A 19542-nucleotide genomic window follows, 5' to 3' on the forward strand; every position below is an offset into this window, starting at 1 on the left:
TTTCTCCCTCCACAAATATGATTGGGTGCTTTATTCACACTGATGTTGCCAGTGGCTCCCGAGGGTGCGTGGAGAGTCCCATAGGAATAGTGGTGACCCTCATGGGAAGTCGTTGCAGCTTTATGGGCTGGAGAAGGAATAATTTGCCAGGGACTGTTTGGGTGGCATCTTTGTGGCAAGCATAAAATGCCCTCTGGGTCTTAGCCTACCAGCACATGGAGGCATCATTCGCAAATAGCCCATCCTGGTTGGGAGCAGAATGCCTTCATGCTGCCCCGCCTCATTCTGTGACCTGAATTTGGGGATAACAATGGGAGATTGAGCCGGTACTCTTCGTCTCTCTTGCTGTAGGTGACCCTGGTGGTATATGACATCCCAGACTTACTCGCCGGACGGGGTTGCCTCGGGTCGGTCATCTTCTCAGAGTCTTTCCTGGCCTCGCAGATCCTTGTAAAAGAAAAAGGTATTTTTGCTGTGAGAAGTTTGTAAGTGTGATGCAGCTTGGCAGGCTTATAATTGCATTGCGCAGTGAAGGCAAACTAAGCTCTTCCTCAGAGCATATGCGCACCCTTGCTGTGCACCAGAGGAGAGGTTTGCTCCTTCTCCTGCCATCACTGGCTTTTCTAAAGAAAACTCCCATGGATTTATCTTGCCTTGAAACTCAGTTGTATAATCAACACTGGACTCTTGTTTCTACCTGTGGGAATCCTCCACCTGCTTAAACATCATGGGGGCAGAGGTTTTGGAAGCGCTCCCAAACGTGCCTTAGTGATTGATGGCTGGGTTTTCTGTGGCCCAGACCTGTGAACATCAAGCAAATGTATGTGCTCGCTTGCAGGGCTCATTTACCGTTCCAGCTTCGTGTGAGCTGCTGGCCTGTGAGGTCTGGTGTCCTAATGCAGGAAGCACTCAAGTCACGCTTCTGTGTGTCTTCTCCTCTCCATTCGCTGCAGCATCTTTTTCATTTTGGCCTGGAGAAAGTTCTCTCGGTTGGATCCTGTGGATCTGTTCTGGCAGCAGAGATGTTTTTCTCTGGCAAAAGGATCCTTCCTTTGCTAGAAGAGTCAGTCTTCAGGATCCAGCCCTCTTGTTAATCCTAAAGGTGGCTTTTGCATCTGCGCCACACTTGATCATTCAGGGAATTCTGCTTCGTCCTCTCATGTGCCCATTGAGGTTTTCTCCATGCGTTCAGCAGAAATGAATGGGAGTTGTGCAGCAAGGACCTGGGAGTCAATATACTGCTTCATATATCTTGTCATCTGCCTTGAGTCTGAGTGAGAAAGGCAGGTTATAAAACAAGTATGTAAAAATAAACACTTGTGTGTTTTGCATGACATCAAGAGCTAGATCATAAATAACTCTGGATGAGATGTTTAAATTCTAGAACCCCTCCTCTGCCCCACACTTGTATTGGCCTGCAGAAAAAGGTCCCTGTGGCTAGTGTAGGTCACTCCAGACGTGTGGATGGATCCAAGGTCTGTTTCCCACTGGCAGATGCTTCCATCAGCAGAGCGGAATTTCCTTGCCTCCCCCCTCCCCGATGCAGCACACTGAACTCCCCAAAATGTTAGTGAACATGGGACCCTCAGGAAGAGTGTTAGGGGCAAACTAGAAGTCCACATTGGGATGAAGCGTGGGGCGTAGCAAAAATTACCAACCCATGGTGTTTGATAAAGAGGCTAATGTCAGCCCTAGTGTAGTGGTTAAGAGCAGCAGGACTCTAATCTGGAGAGCCAGGTTTGATTCTCTGCTCTTCCGCTTGAAGCCAGCTGGGTGACCTTGGGTCAGTCACAGTTTCTTGGAGCTCTCTCAGCACCCCCCACCCCCACTATCAGGGTGATTGTTGTAGGGATAACAATAACAACAACAATTATAATTATAACATTTGATTTATATACCATGCTTCAGGACAATTTAATGCCCACTCAGAGTGGTTTACAAAGTATGTTATTATTATCCCGACAATGATCACCCTGTGAGGTGGGTGGGGCTGAGAGGGCTCCAGAGAGCTGTGACTGACCCAAGGTCAGCCAGCTGGCTTCAAGTGGAGGAGTGGGGAATCAAACCTGGTTCTCCAGATTAGAGTCCTGTCGCTCTTAACCACTACACAAAACTGCCTTTGTAAACTGCTCTGAGTGGACATTAAGTTGGCTTGAAGGGCAGTATATAAATCAAAAGTTGTTATTATTATTCCTTGTGCAGATCAGCTTCAACGTTGGCCTTGCAAAGTTACTGGAAAACAGGTTGCGTTGCTGGGATTCCATCGGAATCTGAAAACAGGTTGCGTTCTCTTCTTACAGAGAAGCTGAGCAAGATAGCTTTGCACTGTACATCGTTAAAAGTGCTCTTTTAAGTGAGACAGAAATCCAGCTATCTGAGAGCTTGCCTGTGTTTTGACTCTTGTCCTTCTGCAGATGGCAGCATCAGCACAGAAACCAACTGCATCATTCCCACTGCAGCTATCCCCAGATCGGTTTCTTGGCTGGTGAGTATTGCACGGCTCCATGTTGGCCTTTTTAAAACCCTGTTTTTTTTCCTTTTTAAAAACAAACACAAATTTTGCCGAAGGCCAGTTGCTGAACTGTTCTTATGATCCTGCCAAAATCAAGGGAAGGGGAAAAAAAAAACTGTTGAGGCCCCTTGGAGCACAAACAAAGTAGGAAAAAAACCAGGGTTCTGAGCGGGGGATATTTGCTCTGCCCTTCTGCTTTGGAATAAAAAATATTACAAAGCACAGCTGCACTAATTGCATTAGTGCACAACATTGTGCGCTTCTGTATGTATTTAAAATCCTTTTTCTGACATTTAGACAAAGTATAAAATACAGGATCATTAAGCATTACAAAAGGGTAAACTAATATCTGATACAGACGTTACTGGAATCTTTTTTCTTTCCTGTTTTGAAGTAACCTTCAGGCACTTTTATTTGAAGAAACAGATGTTGTGAAACTTCTGGATCATAGCATGTTTGCCAAACTTACAGTGCAGTCCTAAGAGGAGTTACTCCAGTCTAAGCTTGTTGAAATCAATGGGCTTAGACTGGAGTAACTCTTCTTAGGATTGTGCTGTTAGAATGTCACCCAAATTCAATACCAAAACACCTTAAATCAAGAGAAACTCCAGGCCTGAAGGCAGCCCCCCCTCAAACATCATTTCAAACTAAGTTTCTTTTGGTGTTTAAAACCAGGCTTGGATTCTTTAAGTGCAAGGCAGGCAGCTATGAGAAGGGCATTTCCCGAACTGAGCGGCCATCGTAGGCAAGGCTCAGCTGATGGGGACTTGGCAACCAACTTTCTGTGTATGGCTTGGAACATAATCTTGGGTTACTCGTGTGCCATACACTGAAGACTTGTCAGTTGTGTGGACCTATTCCTCTCTGAATTAATATACAGTTGTGGATTGGTCCGAAGCACCTTAAGTATTAATTTATTTATAGTCTGCCTTTCTCACTGAGGCCCAAGGGAGATTACACAGAGTAAGTCCATGTGATCAACAGCTGGGATGTTCAATAAACAGTGCAATAGAGTACACATAGCAGAACTGTGAAAAACGTAAAAAGAAGCCTAAAATTCAAATACAGAAATAAAGAGATGAACGGTTGCTGCACATAAGTAATGGGAGGTGAATTATTAAACTTTGTACTTACTCATTTCTATAGCACTTCTGACTTGCAGAGTTTTCTCTCTCTCATCCTCGTATCCTTCATGCAGCTCAGGCCTCTATTTACACGGGGGCCTAATAATACCTCAGTGTAGGGTTCAAGCATTGCAGGAAATGGAGGCCTGAAGGGGTGAGAGATGAGCTGGTCCGGCATGGCTGGAAGGAGATCTAGGCCTGTGGCTTGGTGGTTCCCAGCTTGGTCCTTCGAGCGCCGCCAAGCGAGTCTCTGGTTAGCAGCTGTTCCATGCTTTGCATAGTGCACTGGGAACATCAGTGAGGAAAGAGGCCCCATCTCCTGCGAACTCCTGTGCCATGCAGTTGCCGTTGTGAAGAACAAATGTGCTAAACTGCAACCATTTTGATTGCAGGTGGAAGACAATGAAGTGAAGTTGTCGGAGAAGGCGCAGCAGTTGGCAAAGGTATGCAGTAGGTCTCTGCCGTTCATGAAACCTGACTTGGCTGCCGTGCTCATTTCTAGGCTTAATACTGCTCAAGACTGGACAGTTGTCACTGCAAGTCCAAAGAACATGAAATGGTGCAGTAATGTCTGTTCCTGTCTGGATGGTCATTCACTTCTCCCCTCCCGAACCAAATTACAGCTTGTTGGTAGTTTGAGCTGCTCAGGTGTAACAGGCTCTCTTGCCTGTGTCTTAACTAAGCTTCCACTATTCCAAAGGAAAGATTTATCTTTTCAGCAGTAAAATTGGTTAGTCTTAAAGGTGCTTACTGGACTCTTTACTATTTTACTACTGCAGACTAACATGGCTAACTCCTCTAGATCTTTTCTCCTGGTCAGCTTTTAGCCATTAGCTCAAGACCTGTCAAGCAAAGTTATTCTTTGAACCATTTGTTTATCAGTACATTTATTTACCAAAGGTTCTTTATTGCTTTGCCGCTTCTCATCAAAGTACTCAGACACCTGCTAGAGTTTTATTTTTTTATTGAAAATACACCCAATTTTTTTTAATGAAGCAAGTAATTAGAAAATATATTATTAGTAGTGTAAGTCCTACAAAAAGAGTCCTGTGGTGGAGAGTGGTGAGCTGCAGTACCACAGCCCAAGCTCTGCTTATGACCTGAGTTTGATCCTGGCAGAAGGCAGGTTCAGGTAGCCGGCTCAAGGTTGACTCAGCCTTCCATCCTTCCGAGTTCGGTAAAATGAGTACCCAGTTTCCTGGGGGTAAAGTGTAGATGACTGGGGAAGGCAATGGCAAACCACCCTGTAAAATGTCTGCCAAGAAAATGTCGTGATGCGATGTCCCCCCCATGGGTCAGTAATGACTCAGTGCTTGCACAGGGGACTACCTTTACCTAAGTCCTACAAAAATAGAACACAGAGAGGCAATAAGAATTAAGTTTGCTATCATTTCCTAATTAACTCTTAAGTTTAAAACAATCAAAGTTTCTATGAAATGCATTAAGATTCTCATAGCCTACAGTGCAAAGATAAGAATCTCACCTAATCCTCGTGAGGTTTCTTCCAGTCAGAACTCTAACATACCATCTGAATCTGCACGTTTTATAGGTTATCTTATGCAAATATCTAAGATCTTTTCATGTAATAGCATAATCAAGCTATGATTGGTTTAATGCTTCATTGAATATTCATAATTTTTATTGCATAACCTTCTAATTAGCCAAAAAATGATGTTATAGCCAACTTGCGAAACAAAGCTACACATCTGAGAGAAATGACAGAAAGAGTTAAGATACTAGATCACTATTGGTCCAATCTCTGATAAACATTAATCTACATGGAGTCCCCTAATTTTAATTAGCTGTCATGAGATGAAAGCACACCTGCTTTTATTACCTAACACTCTGAAAAAACACACAGACAGTTCATGCAGAGTTTAAAAGTTCACCCAGATTACAAGTCATTGCTATGTATTAGCTTAGTATTGATTAGTATAATGTGCTTTAATCTATATTATTGCAACATAGGGAGGGCAGCATGATAGTACCCAGAGCAGAAACATTTTTAGCGCGTTCTCAGTAGTCCCCATTAGCCTTAGTGATTGGAGTCTGGTGCTGTCATGCCTCAGGTAGGGTGAGCCCCCTTACGCTGCCACCACTCTGGGATTTAGGGTCCCTTGGGAAGGCCCAGAGCACCCTTCTGACCTCCGTAGCTTGGCGAATAAACAGACGTGAGGACCCAGCAGAGTAACAACAAACAAAAGGATTTATTTACAAAGAGGTCAGTTAATATTAAACAAGCAAACTAGAAGCAAGGTGCATTAGCAACAATAGATGGGTGAAAGCAAAATAAACCAAAGGCCCTAGCGCGACTGAACTCACTGTCCCTCTGTCTGCCACGCCTGCTTTCTCCACCCTATCTGGATGAGGGCCTCTCTCCCTAGCAGAAACCTCCTCTGGCCTGTTCCCTGGGAAAAAGAAGAACACAGGCCTTTTCCCTCCCAGACTTATACGGCACTAGCCCCCTGTGTTCTGATTGGCCAAAAAGGGCGCCAAAACGGCCCAGGGGCTCCTGGGAATCATAGGCAGGCCTACTCCCACTGCTAACAGGCCTCTGACGCCTTGCTAGGCCTTCCTGGCATAGCCAGATCATGACGGGTGCCGTGGCCTTGTGTGATGCCATGGCCTGGTACATGTTCAGAGGCTTCTCAGTATTCTCTTATCTTGCCCCCACCGGGCTGCGTGGCAAGCAGCTTTTAAATTGCACATGCCAAACTGCATTGCAGCTGCTGTTGCCCAAGGGGAGGCTGAGCTATCAAACGGTGTCTTAGAAGGGCTTTGCATGCCCACGTGAAGCTTGCCTCTGCTGCCTTGCCATGCTGAGAAGTCTCTCTTTCGGCGGTGCTGAATACTTGCCTGATCTGAGCTCCGCACCCCAGGATCACTCGTGGCGCCATAGAGCATTTGGGAGTGGATCATGTGTAAGGAAGACAATGCCTCTGTGTGGTTGGGTCATTTTATGTGATTATTTCATTTATGCCCCACTTTTCTGCCCAAATGCAGACACAAAGCAGCTCACATCGTTCTCCTCTCCCCAACTTTATCCTCACAACAACCCTGGTAGGCTGAGAGGGTGTGACTGGCCTAAGGTCCCCTGGCAAGCTTCTGTGGCAGAGCAGGAATTCAAATCTGGGTCCCCCAAATTGCAGCCCAATTTCTAGTCTCTGCAACACACTGGGTCAGGATTCTGTGCTCATAAAAAGGCTGGAACAGGTAGCTGGAACAGGTAGATGAGAGAAGTGTGCCAGGTTGGCAAGGTTAGGTATGATGTTATTCCCGTTTACCTTCTCACGTATATTTATTTTTTTCTTTGTTTTAAAACTTGCTTTTCAGTCAAACATAGGTCCCAAAGCTGCTGTCCAATTAAAAAAAAATAGAGATGGGCATGAACCAAAATACGAACCAAAGTTTGTCGCAAACCAGGCCATTTTTTGGTTCGTGAACCGGCAATTCGTCAGAGGGCATTTCTGATGAACCGCGATGAACCACTATGATTTTTAGGCCAGTTTGTTTGGTTCATTTTTCAGTTCATCACTACAGACAGCTTGGCACTGATCAATCAGTTTCCTAGGCCATGGGTGGGTGGGCTTTCTGCAGACCTTCTGCTGCCCCAGAAGTGGCATATTCACGAACCAAAAAAACCGGTTTGCGAACCGGGCAATTTCATGCTGGTTCGTGGTTCATGGTTCGTGAAATGTGATGAACCATGAACCACAACGAACTGCCATTTTCCCGGTTCATGTCTGCCTCTAGTCATTACAGTTTTAAAGAGCTGCCTTAGAAGGGAGTTCTTTGTGGGATCTTGCTTCAGAAAGAGTGGTAGAATGCTCTCTCTGGCGACTCTGAGGGTAGTTGATGGAGGAGGACAGCCTGTTCATTGGATCTGGACCCCAACCCAACAGAGGAGAGCCTGGCTGTGCCGCCTCTTCTCCCAGCCTCACAGAGTCCTCTTGTGCCCCAAAGACTTAACGAATGGCAGTTAGTAGCTTAGGAGAGGGAGCACTCCTGGCTTGTGTCAGTTCCAGGCCTTAAGGTGTAAATGAAGTTTTGTATGAGAAGTACCCCTGAGGAATGCAAGCCTATTGACTTGTTTTAATATTTCCCAGCAATTCCTGGCATTTCTGGTCTCAATAGCACTGCCTAGCATCAAAAAGCTCTTGGTTTCCTTCTAAATACTCCGCTAACTCCCTGATCCCTAAATGCCTTTGGATACTGCATTATTTCCGTAAGAGCAAAGATCCTACCTAGATCTCCAAGATGAACCCAGAGAATCTTTGTCACAACAGTTCCTCAGCTTAGTATGCTTTGTACGGAATTTGGGCATCACAGTGTTCGTGAAAACCTGCTTCAAGGGTGAAAGTTTTTATGTTCAAGCCATCTGTGATGCAGTTAGAGTTTAAAAGAACAAACCCGTTCATTTAGACCCTTCAAGCCATGGATGTTGTAGACTGCTGTGTTGGTGCAATCTGCTTTAAACGTGGGACCTGCTTACAGTTTGCCAAAATGCTCTCGATGTCCCAGTAGCTGTCAGGTGGGTCGAGTTCTTCCTGCCACGCTTGAATGCTTGAGAGGAAGCATTGCTTGGGCAGTTCTCAAAATTAGTATGGGATAATTGGCACATAAATCACGCCTCCAACTTTTTGAAACACTGCAAAACTTACTGTGCATTCTGAGGTCCGCATCCCGGCATTGGTCATCTGTCCCACAGTTAAGGTGGAATCGTGGTCAGCTGCACATTCAGTTGACTGAGTGGGAATCCCACGATGACCGCTGGCAGGGAAAGAGATGCAGATAGCTCCTAAAAGGAGTCTGTATTTATACTTTCCCCCCATTCTGGTTTTATATATTTTAATACATTAGTTTTATAAATTTTACATATTTACACATTTTGTCCTTGACGAATATTTTATGTAATTATATATTATCTATGATCTTATATCCTGTCAAGATTATGATTTCTGATGATTATGCTGTAGTGTTTTGTGTCCTGTTTTATCTCTCGTTATGTATCGCTGTACGTTGTGGATATGTGTGTCATAAGCCTATGAGCTTGAGACCTATGGTCAAATGAACTAATAAAGAAAGGATAGCTCCTAATACCATGCTTAGGGAAGTATCATCAAAACCACCAGATCTGTTTTTCCCTGCCTCCCCCAATGATGGCCACTCACATTTTAGAAACAATTGGCATAGTTGTAAACTTATTTTAATGGCTAGTGAACATCTTTGTGTTGTAGTGTTGTAGTGTTTCAGTCTTGTGAAATTCCACCTCCTTTCCAGGAAGAAGAGTCGTTCCTGGGTACTTACCTGGCGGGAGGTGATGGGGCTTATATTTCTGCTAGCAATTCGCTGTGTAGACCAGAAGAAGGTGAGTTTCTTGTTAAATGCTGCAAATATCTTAATATGCAGGTGGTGTGCAATGTGCTTTCTTAAGCCTTATGAAAAGGAGATCTTCTTCTGTTTTGAGTCTCATTATTCTTTTAGTGCAAAGAAGGTGTTGTAATGTGTTTTTGACTTATCCTGTGTAATCTACCTTGAGTTGCAGTGAGAAGGGCGGATATAAATAATGTAAATAATAATATGCTGTTAATATTTGCTAGCATCCCCCCCCCGATTAAAACCCCGTAATGTGCCCAAAGAATCTTTGAGTTTGTAGCCCTCATTCATAAAATCCTAGGGTTGGAAAGTACCTCCAGGGTCATCTAGTCCAGCGCCCTGCACAATGTAGGAAATTCACAACTACTCCCCCCCCACACACACACACATACCCCAAGTGACCCCTGCTCCATGCCCAGCAGATGGCAAAATGCCATCAGGATCCCTAGCCAAACTGGCCTGGGGGAAATTGCTTCCTGACCCCAAAGCGGCATCTCCATTCTCCACGGTTAATTAGAAGCAGCTTTCGTGTGGTGTCTGGCGGAGTGGGCAGTGGGCAGTAGTTGAAAAGTGAAGCTGGTCTGGATCATGCCAGTCATCGTTGAGCGAAAAGCGGCTCTTTGTCGCCTAGTTAGTAGAGGACATCCTCTGAAGCTGAAAGTCGGGAGATTCAGGACAGACAAAAAGGACGTACTTCTTCACACGGGGCATAGTTTGGTTGTGGAGCTCACTGCCACAGGATGTAGTGATGGCCACCAACTCAGAAGGCTTTAAAATGGGAGGGAACAAATTCATGGAGGACAGGGCCATCAGTGGCTGCTAGTCACGATGGCAGCTAGTCGCGATGGATGTCCGCTCCCCCTAATACCAGTGGCAGTATGTCTCTTTGTATCAGTTGTTTGGGAACACAGGTGGAGGATGCTATTGCAGTCATACTGCTGGTGGGCTTCCTAGAGACAGGTGGTGGGCCACAGTGCTGGACTAGATGGGCCTTTTGGTTCCATGTCCCATAGTTCCATTGTTCCGTAGTGCCTTTCCAAGCCCTTTGCCTTTCATTCTTTGGCTGGCAAAATTGTCTTTGGCATGTGGTTTGTGACAAGCATCCTGTCCAGTGAGTTCCACGGATGTCTTTTTTTTTTTAACATGTTCAGCTTCTAAAGTAGTCATAGTACCTATTCCAGCTAACAGAACAGAGAGAACTTAATTTTGAATCATTTGGATTATAATGTTTGTTAGTTTATGAAAACAGTTTATTTCAGAGTGTATCAAACTGCAATGCCTCTCGAAATTGCAGTGTTGTGGGAAGTCTAATTAAAACCTATAAATCCATGTGGGTTTTTTTCCCCAAGCCATTCCCCTACCTGTGGGCACGTACTTTTCCCCCCAATGTCTAGCAAATGTAAGGCAAGCAAGATATGTTGGATTATAACCTGAAGGTAGTTTTGGAAGCTCAGCATCTTAATGATTAAAAAAAAAACCTGGAGACTATGGCAGTGCTATATTAAAACTATCTGATATTTTCTTAACCACTGCCTGGCATTATTCCTGAGCTCTCGAACGTGACCACCGTAGCTGGAAAAACAGCCCTTTCATGGGAGTAGGGGAGGGGCTGTGGCTAAGTGGAAGAGCCTCTGCTTTGCAGGCTAAGGTCCCAAGTCCAGTCCCCAGCCACATCTCGCCAGAAGGATCAGATCGGAGGTGATGTGAGACCCTGGAGAGCTGGTGCCAGTTTTAAGTAGACAATACAGACCTTGATGGACCGATGGTCTGATTCATGTGTGTTCATTGGTTGCAATTAGAGATGGGTACGATCTGAAATACGAACCAAAGTTCATCATGAACCAGGCCGTTTTTTTGGTTTCGCAAACCGGTGATTCGTCTAAGCTCATTTTTGACGATCCGCAACAAACTGCTATGATTTTTAGAGCGGTTCATATGGTTTGTTTTTTGGTTCATCACTGCAGACAGCCTGGTGTCAATCAATCTGTTACCTAGGCAATGGGAGGGATGGGCATTCTGCAGACTTTCTGTAGCCTCAAAAACGACAAATCATGGTTCGTGAAACGTAACGAACCACAAACTGCTGCAGTGAACCGTCATTTTCCTGGTTCGTCCCCACCTCTAGTTGCAATAGAAGCACTATCCCTGAGTGTCTTGTGGTGGGTTGTATTGAGGCCTAAAGTGCCTTGTAAAGGAACCAGGAACCGTTCAGCCTTTTGCGTTGTGTCACTCATGATCACATTTCCCTGGGTGGACAAATCGGTTTTTGGTGCCTCTAGAGCCGCCATGCAGCTGAGCTGCCGTAACCGGAGTCTCTTGCATCCGGCTGTCTGCTGTACCCTGTTGGCTCTGTGGGTTGAATTTGCCCCCTTAGGTGTATTGTGTGACCTGTTCTCACAGGGCAGTATTAATTTCAAGTATTGCATTTAAATCCCTTGAATATTAGAGGAGTTTCAGGTAGCAAATACGGCGTCTGTCTCGTAAGCCTCGTCCTGGCAGATTGCATTTTCATTCCAGTGATAGATTCTTCCCATCCCCCAAACTAAACACACAAGGAAAGTTTTGCCTCCAAATTGTTTGTTCCAAAGGCCATCTTCCAAATAAGTTCTGTGGTGGTTACTCTTTGCTTAGCATAATTGTGGGAGTTTGCAAGAGCTCAGTTTATCTGGTGAACATTTCCAGTGATTGCATGTGTGCAAGAGTTTTTTTTTTTTAAATAAGGCAAAAAGAAGAGTTGGCACCATAGCAGTGGAAAATACAGTTCCTCACTGGATACTTTTCAAGAACCAAATCAATGTGTAGCCCTGGAAGGAGCAGCAGTTCCCTTTGGCTTGCATTTCCTTACCCGTGTCTCAGTTTTGACATCTGTGGACTAACTTATGAGTACCCATGTGAGGAATTTTACCTCTTGCTCATGTTGCCTTAGAGAGATGAGTATTTAACGGGTCCAGGGTCTGTACGGGAACTGGGCTTTTGGGAGAGTTTCATGAGCATTCGTTTGAAATGTTGAACGGTGAAATCTTGTAGAACTCCTTAAGTTGCAGTGTACCCTCTCATGCCCTGGCTTTTATGACTTAATCTAATGTGGGCAGTGACTGGAGAGAAGCATTCAGTATGTTTTCTCTTCTTCCCTATGAAGAATGGATTTGTGTGTATGTCTGAATTTTACATCACAAGGGGCAAGGATGTGGGCAGCTAAACTTTCTCCTTTTCTTTACCTTCTCTCCTTGTGCACCATTGCCTCAGCTCATGTCTGTCATTGGAGCTGGGCTGGTAAGTATCTGGGATTATACGGTGCAAGGAACAGGCAGAAATGCAGCGGGAGGTGTTAAGCTCACATCGGTTGCATTTGAAGTTGGATCCCATGGAATTAATGAGCAGTAGATTCCGAAACATGCAAAATAAACATTTCTTCTTATAGTGCATTCATTAATTTGTAGAAAGAATCTAAACAAATTCCTGGAGGAGAAGACATCAACAGCCAGAAGCCAAAACTGTTAAATAGAGCCTCTCCCTCCTCCTCTTCTGTATTTGACCAGTTTGTATCATGCATCTGACGAAGAGAACTTGATTCTCGAAAGCTTATGCTACAATAAAATTGGTTAGTCTTAAAGGTGCTACTGGACTCTTTTTGATCTGTGTTCAGAGGCACTGTCTCTCTCAATAACAGAGCTGGGGGTGGGGGGGGGTGGGCAGTGGAAGAAGGCACTTATCTTTTTCCTGCTTGGAAACATCATGGGAATATCTGGCTAGGCTAGTTAGTTCCTTGATTTGATTCAAGGGGGTTCTTCCCACCACCATCTCTTCTTTCTACACATAGAAAGTGTGGCCACGTGAATGATCCAGGATGCTTGCCCCATTGCATCTAGTTTGGCCCTTACCTTTCCTTAAAGCTAGCCAACCCTGTGCACCATCCTTGTGACATGCCGTCGTTTAACCGAAGGTTTATTGCATTGCTTTTAAGAGCAGGCTCATGTACACTGTCAAATACCGTATCCACCATCTGATGCCTTCTCTTCCTTTCCCTTTATTTTACAGGCAAACTCTGTTTCTTCTCTGACGGCCTTCTATTTTGCCATCCTCACTACGGAAGCATAACCATTTCAAAGATCCACATGACGTCCATCAAGTTCTACGATGGAGTAAGTGCTCATCTGGTCACCTTTGTGCTCGTCAGAATAGCAGCGATAGCGTCTCTTTCCTTCTCTCGCACTCTGAAGTTCTGGAGAGAAGCAGGGCGTTGCCTGAGCTCTGTGTTAGCAATGACTGCTCCATTTACCTAAAAAAAAAAATGGAACAAATAGATAATGAAACACATTGTGATAAAAGCATTCTGAACGCCGTTCTCTGGAGCAAAAACTTTGCAGTTTATTCTCCTGAGGCTGTCTGTCAGAGATTTCTTCTTCAACTTGAAAATGAATGGAGCCACTGCAAGAAAGGCCTTGTTACTCCTTATGGCCTGCCTTGCTTCCATTGCTGGAGACCCGAGGAGCAGGTCCTTGACCCTTCCTTCAGTTAACTGGAGCCTTGGATAGAAATCTGGTTAAGTGGGCGTCTTGGCTAGACTTAGCTATAGTTACTGTCACTGTCAGCAAAGTTTTTAACTGGGCTTAAGGAATTCATTCGTTAGATGTGGAAGGGCAGAAGAGTGTGTGACCCCTCCTCCTGAGTCTAGCTGCTTAAGCAGTTGGATACACTAATCTGTCCCACGTGGGGGGAAATCTCTCTCTTTAATTTTATTTTTTTTGCTACATCATCGCCGTTTCACAATCTGTAACTGCATTTGGCGGAGACGTGATTTATTTTTATGCAAGCGCGTGATAAAAACCATACAGAAGGGAAGCGCTTCTTTCAGTTAAATTTGGAAAAGCTAAAGTTACAAGAACCCGAGCATTCCTCTCTGCTGCCCTGCCTGACGGCTCTTTTGTAGTGTTGCAAGCTATACAGACCCCGACCTTCCTTCTATTGTTTGGTCGAAGGCACCCAACTTCCATAAATCTCCGGCTATTTATGGGGCCCCTGGCGGTGACTTCTGAACTGCTGCCAGGGATTCCAGCACAAAGTGAAAAACCTTGAAAGGGAAATTTTATGTGTTTCACTGGCTTGCCAAGATGCAATGCTGAGAGCTAAAAATAGCGGGACTATAAGAGAGGGTGGTAGAGATCGTTGTGTGTGTGTGGCGGGGGGGCATCTGTATCATAGCAATAATATAGATAGACAGGGGCGGGGAAAGAACTTGTAGGCTCCTAGGAAATAGGTATGCCAGATTGTGCACTTTGTAAGATGCCTGTTTTTCTCTCCTCCCCCACTAAAACCATTTCCACTGATAGCCATCAAAGAAAAATGGGGTATTGTGGAATTGGCAGGACTCTGTGTTTACCTTTCTTATATTCTGAGATGGTATTTACAGAAGGAGGGGGATCTCAAGTTTGGAGCAGTGGGTATCCCAGGGGATACTTCAGTTTGCTTTCTGCAAACCATTTTGAGGTCCTTGCGGGAGGAGCTGAGGCTCAGTGGAAGAGCCTCTGCTTTTCCGGCAGAAGGTCCCAAGTTCAATCCCCGGCATCTCCAATTAAAAGGAGGATCAAGATGGTAGATGGTGTGAAAGGCCTCTACCTGAGACCCTACAGAACTGCTGCCAGTCTCAGTAGGCAGCACTCACTCTGGATCAGGCAGCTTCAGGTGTGTCTTTCCACGTTGTGTGTTTTAAATGTTTTAAGTTAACTGCCTTTGAGGCTCTCTGAGCCCAAAGCAAAGTTACAAATAAATGCATATATATGTGGGCTGTTGAACGGCTAAGATAACTTTAATTCTGGAGTCTTGTGGAGGAAGTGCCAACTGCTACCCAGTAGTTAAGTTTGGTGTAGTGGTTAAGAGCGGCAGGACTCTAATTTGGAGAGCCAGGTTTGATTCCCCACTCCTCCACTTGAAGCCAGCTGGGTGACCTTGGGTCAGTCACTTAAGAGCGGCAGGACTCTAATCTGGAGAGCCAGGTTTGATTCCCCACTCTTCCGCTTGAAGCCAGCTGGGGGACCTTGGGTCAGTCACAGCTCTCTTGGAGCTCTCTCAGCCTCACCCACCTCACAGAGTGATTGTCGTGAAGATAATAATAACATACTTTGTAAACCGCTCTGAGTGGGTGTTAAGTTGTCCTGAAAGACGGTAAATAAATCGAATGTCGTTGTTGTTGGTGTTGTTGTTATTGTTAAGTTGGACCCTGGCAATCCAGTCCACTGCTGGCTCCTTTTGTGTCAGTGAAAGCACCTTGTGCCAGAGAAAAGAGGAGCTCTTAGCAGAACATGTTGTCATCTGCATGTGTGCTGAAGAATATGTATTGCAAAACCTGAAGTCTATGCCCTGTTTTAACTTGGTTCTAAGGCCCCGGGCTGGTTGCTCGGCTCGCAGTCAAGTGATGCTCTTTCTCCATAGGTGTGCATGGTGTGCGGCATTTCTGCACATATACTTGGCAAGTCTTTTGGAAACTGCGAGAGGAGTTTGTAAAAGGAATGTTCCTAATGTTAGCTGATAGAAATGTTGAAGAGCAAAGAGGATTCTTGGGCAGGAGGTCATCGTTCCAGGCTGTCCACTTCCTGTGGCTGCTTCTGTTGGTTTTAAAAGTTCTTTCCTTTCCTGCTTCCTAGGACTCCACCAGCATTGTCGCAGCCCTCATCATAGGCTACAAAGACTCCCTTCTTGCTCACCTGCCGATCCAGTTCCACACTCCAAGCAAGTCTCTGTTGATTGCGCTTTTCCCCAAATCAAAACTTTATAAAGCTTTCTACTCGCAGGTAATGTAAACAAGTGATCTTTCTTGAAATGAAATGTATTTCTAGCCTGCCTTCCTCCCCACTGGTGAACCAAAGAGGCTCTCCGCTCTCTTCCACTTTTGCTTCACAACAACCCTGCGAGGTAGGCTAGGCCGAGAGCGTGAGACTGGCCCAGGGTTACCCAGCAAGCTTCCATGGCAGAGTGGGGATTCAAACTTTGGGTCTCCTGGATCCTAACTTGCCACACTAAGCACTACAGTGTTTTTTGTTCTGATGGACAGTGTGTGCAGTGAGAACAGATCGGGGGATTCGAATGACTCCCCACTAGCCAGCCTTTCATCGTTAGAAATACTAGTTTCTTCTGATACAAATTGAGCGAGGGGCATTGCTGATTAGCGGACGTCATCCAAACTGTTCTCTCTAGCTGAATTCACGCACACAGTTCCATTGCCTGATCAGTGCAGTGCTGAGCAATAACTTGTGCATTGGAACGGCCACTGCAAATCAAACATTGCTGATGGAACATTGATGTTTCCTTGGGCATTAATAGTTCTCAGGGGAGGCCGTCCACGGATCCACCCACAAGTTAGCAGAATGAAAAATCAGATTTGAAAGATCACATGCAAGGGCTGGTTACGCTGCGTTTATAACATATCAGAAACAGTGGCGGCCCCCACATTGTCAGGAGTGGGGGGAGAATGAATAATTCAGAAATATGACACCCTCCTCTAAATTCCCTCCTCTGGGATTTTATGAGCACCAGGAGATTGGAAGAAACCCACTTCTCTACCTTGTTGATTCCCCCCAGGCTGCCAGGCCATGGATCCCCATTGAAGCACCTGTTACGTCTCAGCCGCACGGCATGAGGGGAGGCCTTGTATTGAGGATCCCCGCAGGTTTCCGCAAGCAGGCATACCGCCCTTAATGGCAGCCCTGTCCCCATTCAAGGGGAAGCGCCACAGGGTGCTCACCAGCCCGCACCCTATTCCCAAAATCTCCTGCCACCGCAAGGGTCAAGCCTCTGCTTAGACCCTTGCGCCCCACCGGTGGCCTAGAGCCACCCGGAGCCATTGCCGCAGGTCATCTAGGAAAATATCATTGCCCTCAGGTGCCAGGTGGACACCGTCGCCTCCGTAAATTCGGCCCTAATCTTGGGGTGTGGCAAATAAATACCCAAGCCTTGCCCCAAAGACCTCTTAATGGCGTGGTTAGCCTTGCGTCAGGCCCTCTCTATCGCCCTGGTGTCAAAGGCCTCCCGCCAAACCTGTTGTTGTAGCATCTCCTGGAGCTTGATCAGGAGTCGGGCTGATTGTAGGGGCTGGGATCTTTCCATCTTTAACTCCTTTTCAAAGCTGTATTTTTCTGTTCCGCAACGCAGAAAGCCCTACCTTACCTGCAGGTGTCCTGACTTTGCTACTTTCATGATTACTACCGGGCAGCTTAGCCTCTTATAGAATAGGATGATCTTTTTTTAAAAAAAATACTTTATTGTTTTATTCCGAATGTAACAACCCGTCACTGACATCACCCGTGTAGGGACCTCCAGGCGGTAGATACATAAATATTATTCCATACACTATTCATATTCACAATTACTCCCAGTACAACTCTGTTGCTCTATAGATCATTCCACTTAGCCTTATAATTAAATTAACCTCTCAATTTCCTATTAACCGACTAATCATCCCAAATTGTTTAAACGTTTCTAAGTACCCCGTGTCAGGGCGTGCCGCCGCTGCCGCTGGGTGTGGCCCTGGGCGGCCTGCTCCTGACGTCATAGGGGGGCCAGGGATTCTGCAGGACCCTGCTCTGTGGAAGGAGGGGCGGTATACCTCACCCAGACTCCCTCTCAGTCCACTCGCTGGCCTGCTCAACCTGGCCTGCTTGCCCCCTGTGTCCTTCTTCATCCCCTCCTTCCAGAATTCTCCTCCAAACCTCCACTCTTGCATTGCACCGTCCTCACTCCACATCATCACTCCTCATTCACACCCACCACCACAGGGCTCTTCCCAGCCAGCTTTTATAGGGCTTCCTTCTACTGTCCCACCCCTCTTCCAGCCTGGTCTTGGGCTGCAACAAGCAGTTGCAGCTGGGGTAGCTGATCTGGCCCCACTGACCAGCACCAGCTGTGCCTTGTTCCCTGGCTGCCCAGCCTCCCTGCCTTGGCTGATTGCTGAAGGCCTGTCCAGCTGCAGTTCCCTGGCTAGCAGCCCGGCCTCCCTGGCTGAGCTGATGGCTGAAGGTGGGTCCAGCTGCGGCTCCTTGGCTGGTTGCCCAGGGCTTCATGCCGAGTGCCTCCACTAGCCCCACCTGGAGTGGCTTGGCTTTTGGCAACTCCTGGGCCAGGCTACTATTTTCTAGCTGGGGCGTGGCTTTGGGTTGTTGGGGCTGCTGCTGCTTCTCCTCCTCAGGTAAGGCCTTTGGGTGGGTGACTGCTGGGCCCCCAATCCCTCTGCCCTTGCCCCCTTCCGCCTTGCTTAGTCCCCTTTCTTTTCCTAGGGGAGTGGGACTCGCTGGCCTCTCTCTGTCTCCCCCTGCCTCCTGAGGCCCTGGGCCTTTGCCCCTTGCCCCTGGCACTGGCAGGTTCTGGCCCCATTTGCCCATGGGAGGGGTTGGCCTGCTGTCCCCCAGCTGCCCCCTCTGCCTGCCAATCAGACCGGTTGACCTGCTGTCAGCCGGCCGACCAGTTGACCTGCTGTCTGCTGTCTGACCAGTTGACCTGCTGGCTGCTGGCTGCCCCCTCTGTATGCCTGTCCGCCCAGTTGACCTGCTGTTCCCTCCTACCAAGTCTGGGGGCTGGGACCCAGACCCCGGACACACCCCCCCGCTTGGCTTTGAGTTGTGGGGGTCCGGTTCAGTCTCGAACATGCGGGACATGAAGTCTGCGTCCACATGCTGTGCCCCCTGGCGGTATTTGATGGTAAATTGGAAGGGTAGGAGGGAGAGGTACCACCGCAGCACCCTGGGATTGTGTGCCTTCATGCGGTGGAGCCACTGCAGGGGCGCATGGTCCGTCAGCAGTACAAAGGGGTTGTTGGCCAGGTAGTACTGCAGGGCCCCCACTGCCCACTTGACTGCTAGGGCCTCCCGCTCCACTGTGGCATAGCGCTTCTCTGCGGGCTGTAGCTTCCGACTCAGGAAGAGAATGGGGACGTCTACTCCATCACGCTCCTGAGTCAGCACAGCCCCGAGGCCGGTGTCTGAAGCGTCTGTGGCCAGCGTGAAGGGTCGGTCAAAGTCCGGGTTCCACAGGGCGGTGGCGTTAGAGAGGGCTGACCGCAGGTCTCGGAAGGCCACCTCTAGTTCTGGGGTCCACCGGACTTGGTTGGGCATCCCCTTCCTTAAGCAGTCCGTCAGAGGTGCCGCTCGGGAGGCAAAGTGGGGGATGAACCGCCCATAATACCCCAGCAGTCCCAAGAAACGCCGGACCTGCTTCTTGGTCTGGGGCTGTGGGGCATCGGCTATAGAGGCCACCTTGTCCGGCGGTGGTCGGACCCGTCCTCCCCCGACCACGAAGCCAAGGTACTGCAGCTCCTGGAACCCCAGATGGCTTTTCTTTGGGTTGGCCCGCAGTCCGGCCTGTTGAAGGGCTCTCAAGACTGACTCCAGGTGCTGGAGGTGGGTGGGCCAGTCCGGGCTAAAGACAATGATGTCGTCAATGTAGGCCATTGCGTATGCCCGGCACTCGCCCAGCACCTGGTCCACTAGTCGCTGGAACGTGGCTGCCGCACCATGGAGACCGAAAGGCATTTTCTTAAATTGA

The 19542-nt window shown here is 47.2% G+C and overlaps 1 protein-coding gene across 2 annotated transcripts in view; it reads left to right on the top strand.

Moving 5' to 3' along the window:
• Window positions 1–19542, top strand: part of DNAAF9 (dynein axonemal assembly factor 9) — a 115142-nt gene that overhangs the window by 61151 nt on the left and 34449 nt on the right. For both annotated transcript variants that reach the window (XM_054989895.1, XM_054989894.1), the window contains exons 17-22: window positions 352–463; window positions 2415–2485; window positions 4029–4079; window positions 8917–9004; window positions 13051–13154; window positions 15654–15800. In XM_054989895.1, the coding sequence (XP_054845870.1) occupies window positions 352–463; window positions 2415–2485; window positions 4029–4079; window positions 8917–9004; window positions 13051–13154; window positions 15654–15800 (573 nt within the window). The remainder of the gene's footprint in view (window positions 1–351; window positions 464–2414; window positions 2486–4028; window positions 4080–8916; window positions 9005–13050; window positions 13155–15653; window positions 15801–19542) is intronic.

The sequence above is a fragment of the Eublepharis macularius genome, chromosome 10 (assembly GCF_028583425.1).
Source record: "Eublepharis macularius isolate TG4126 chromosome 10, MPM_Emac_v1.0, whole genome shotgun sequence".
NCBI lineage: Eukaryota > Metazoa > Chordata > Lepidosauria > Squamata > Eublepharidae > Eublepharis > Eublepharis macularius.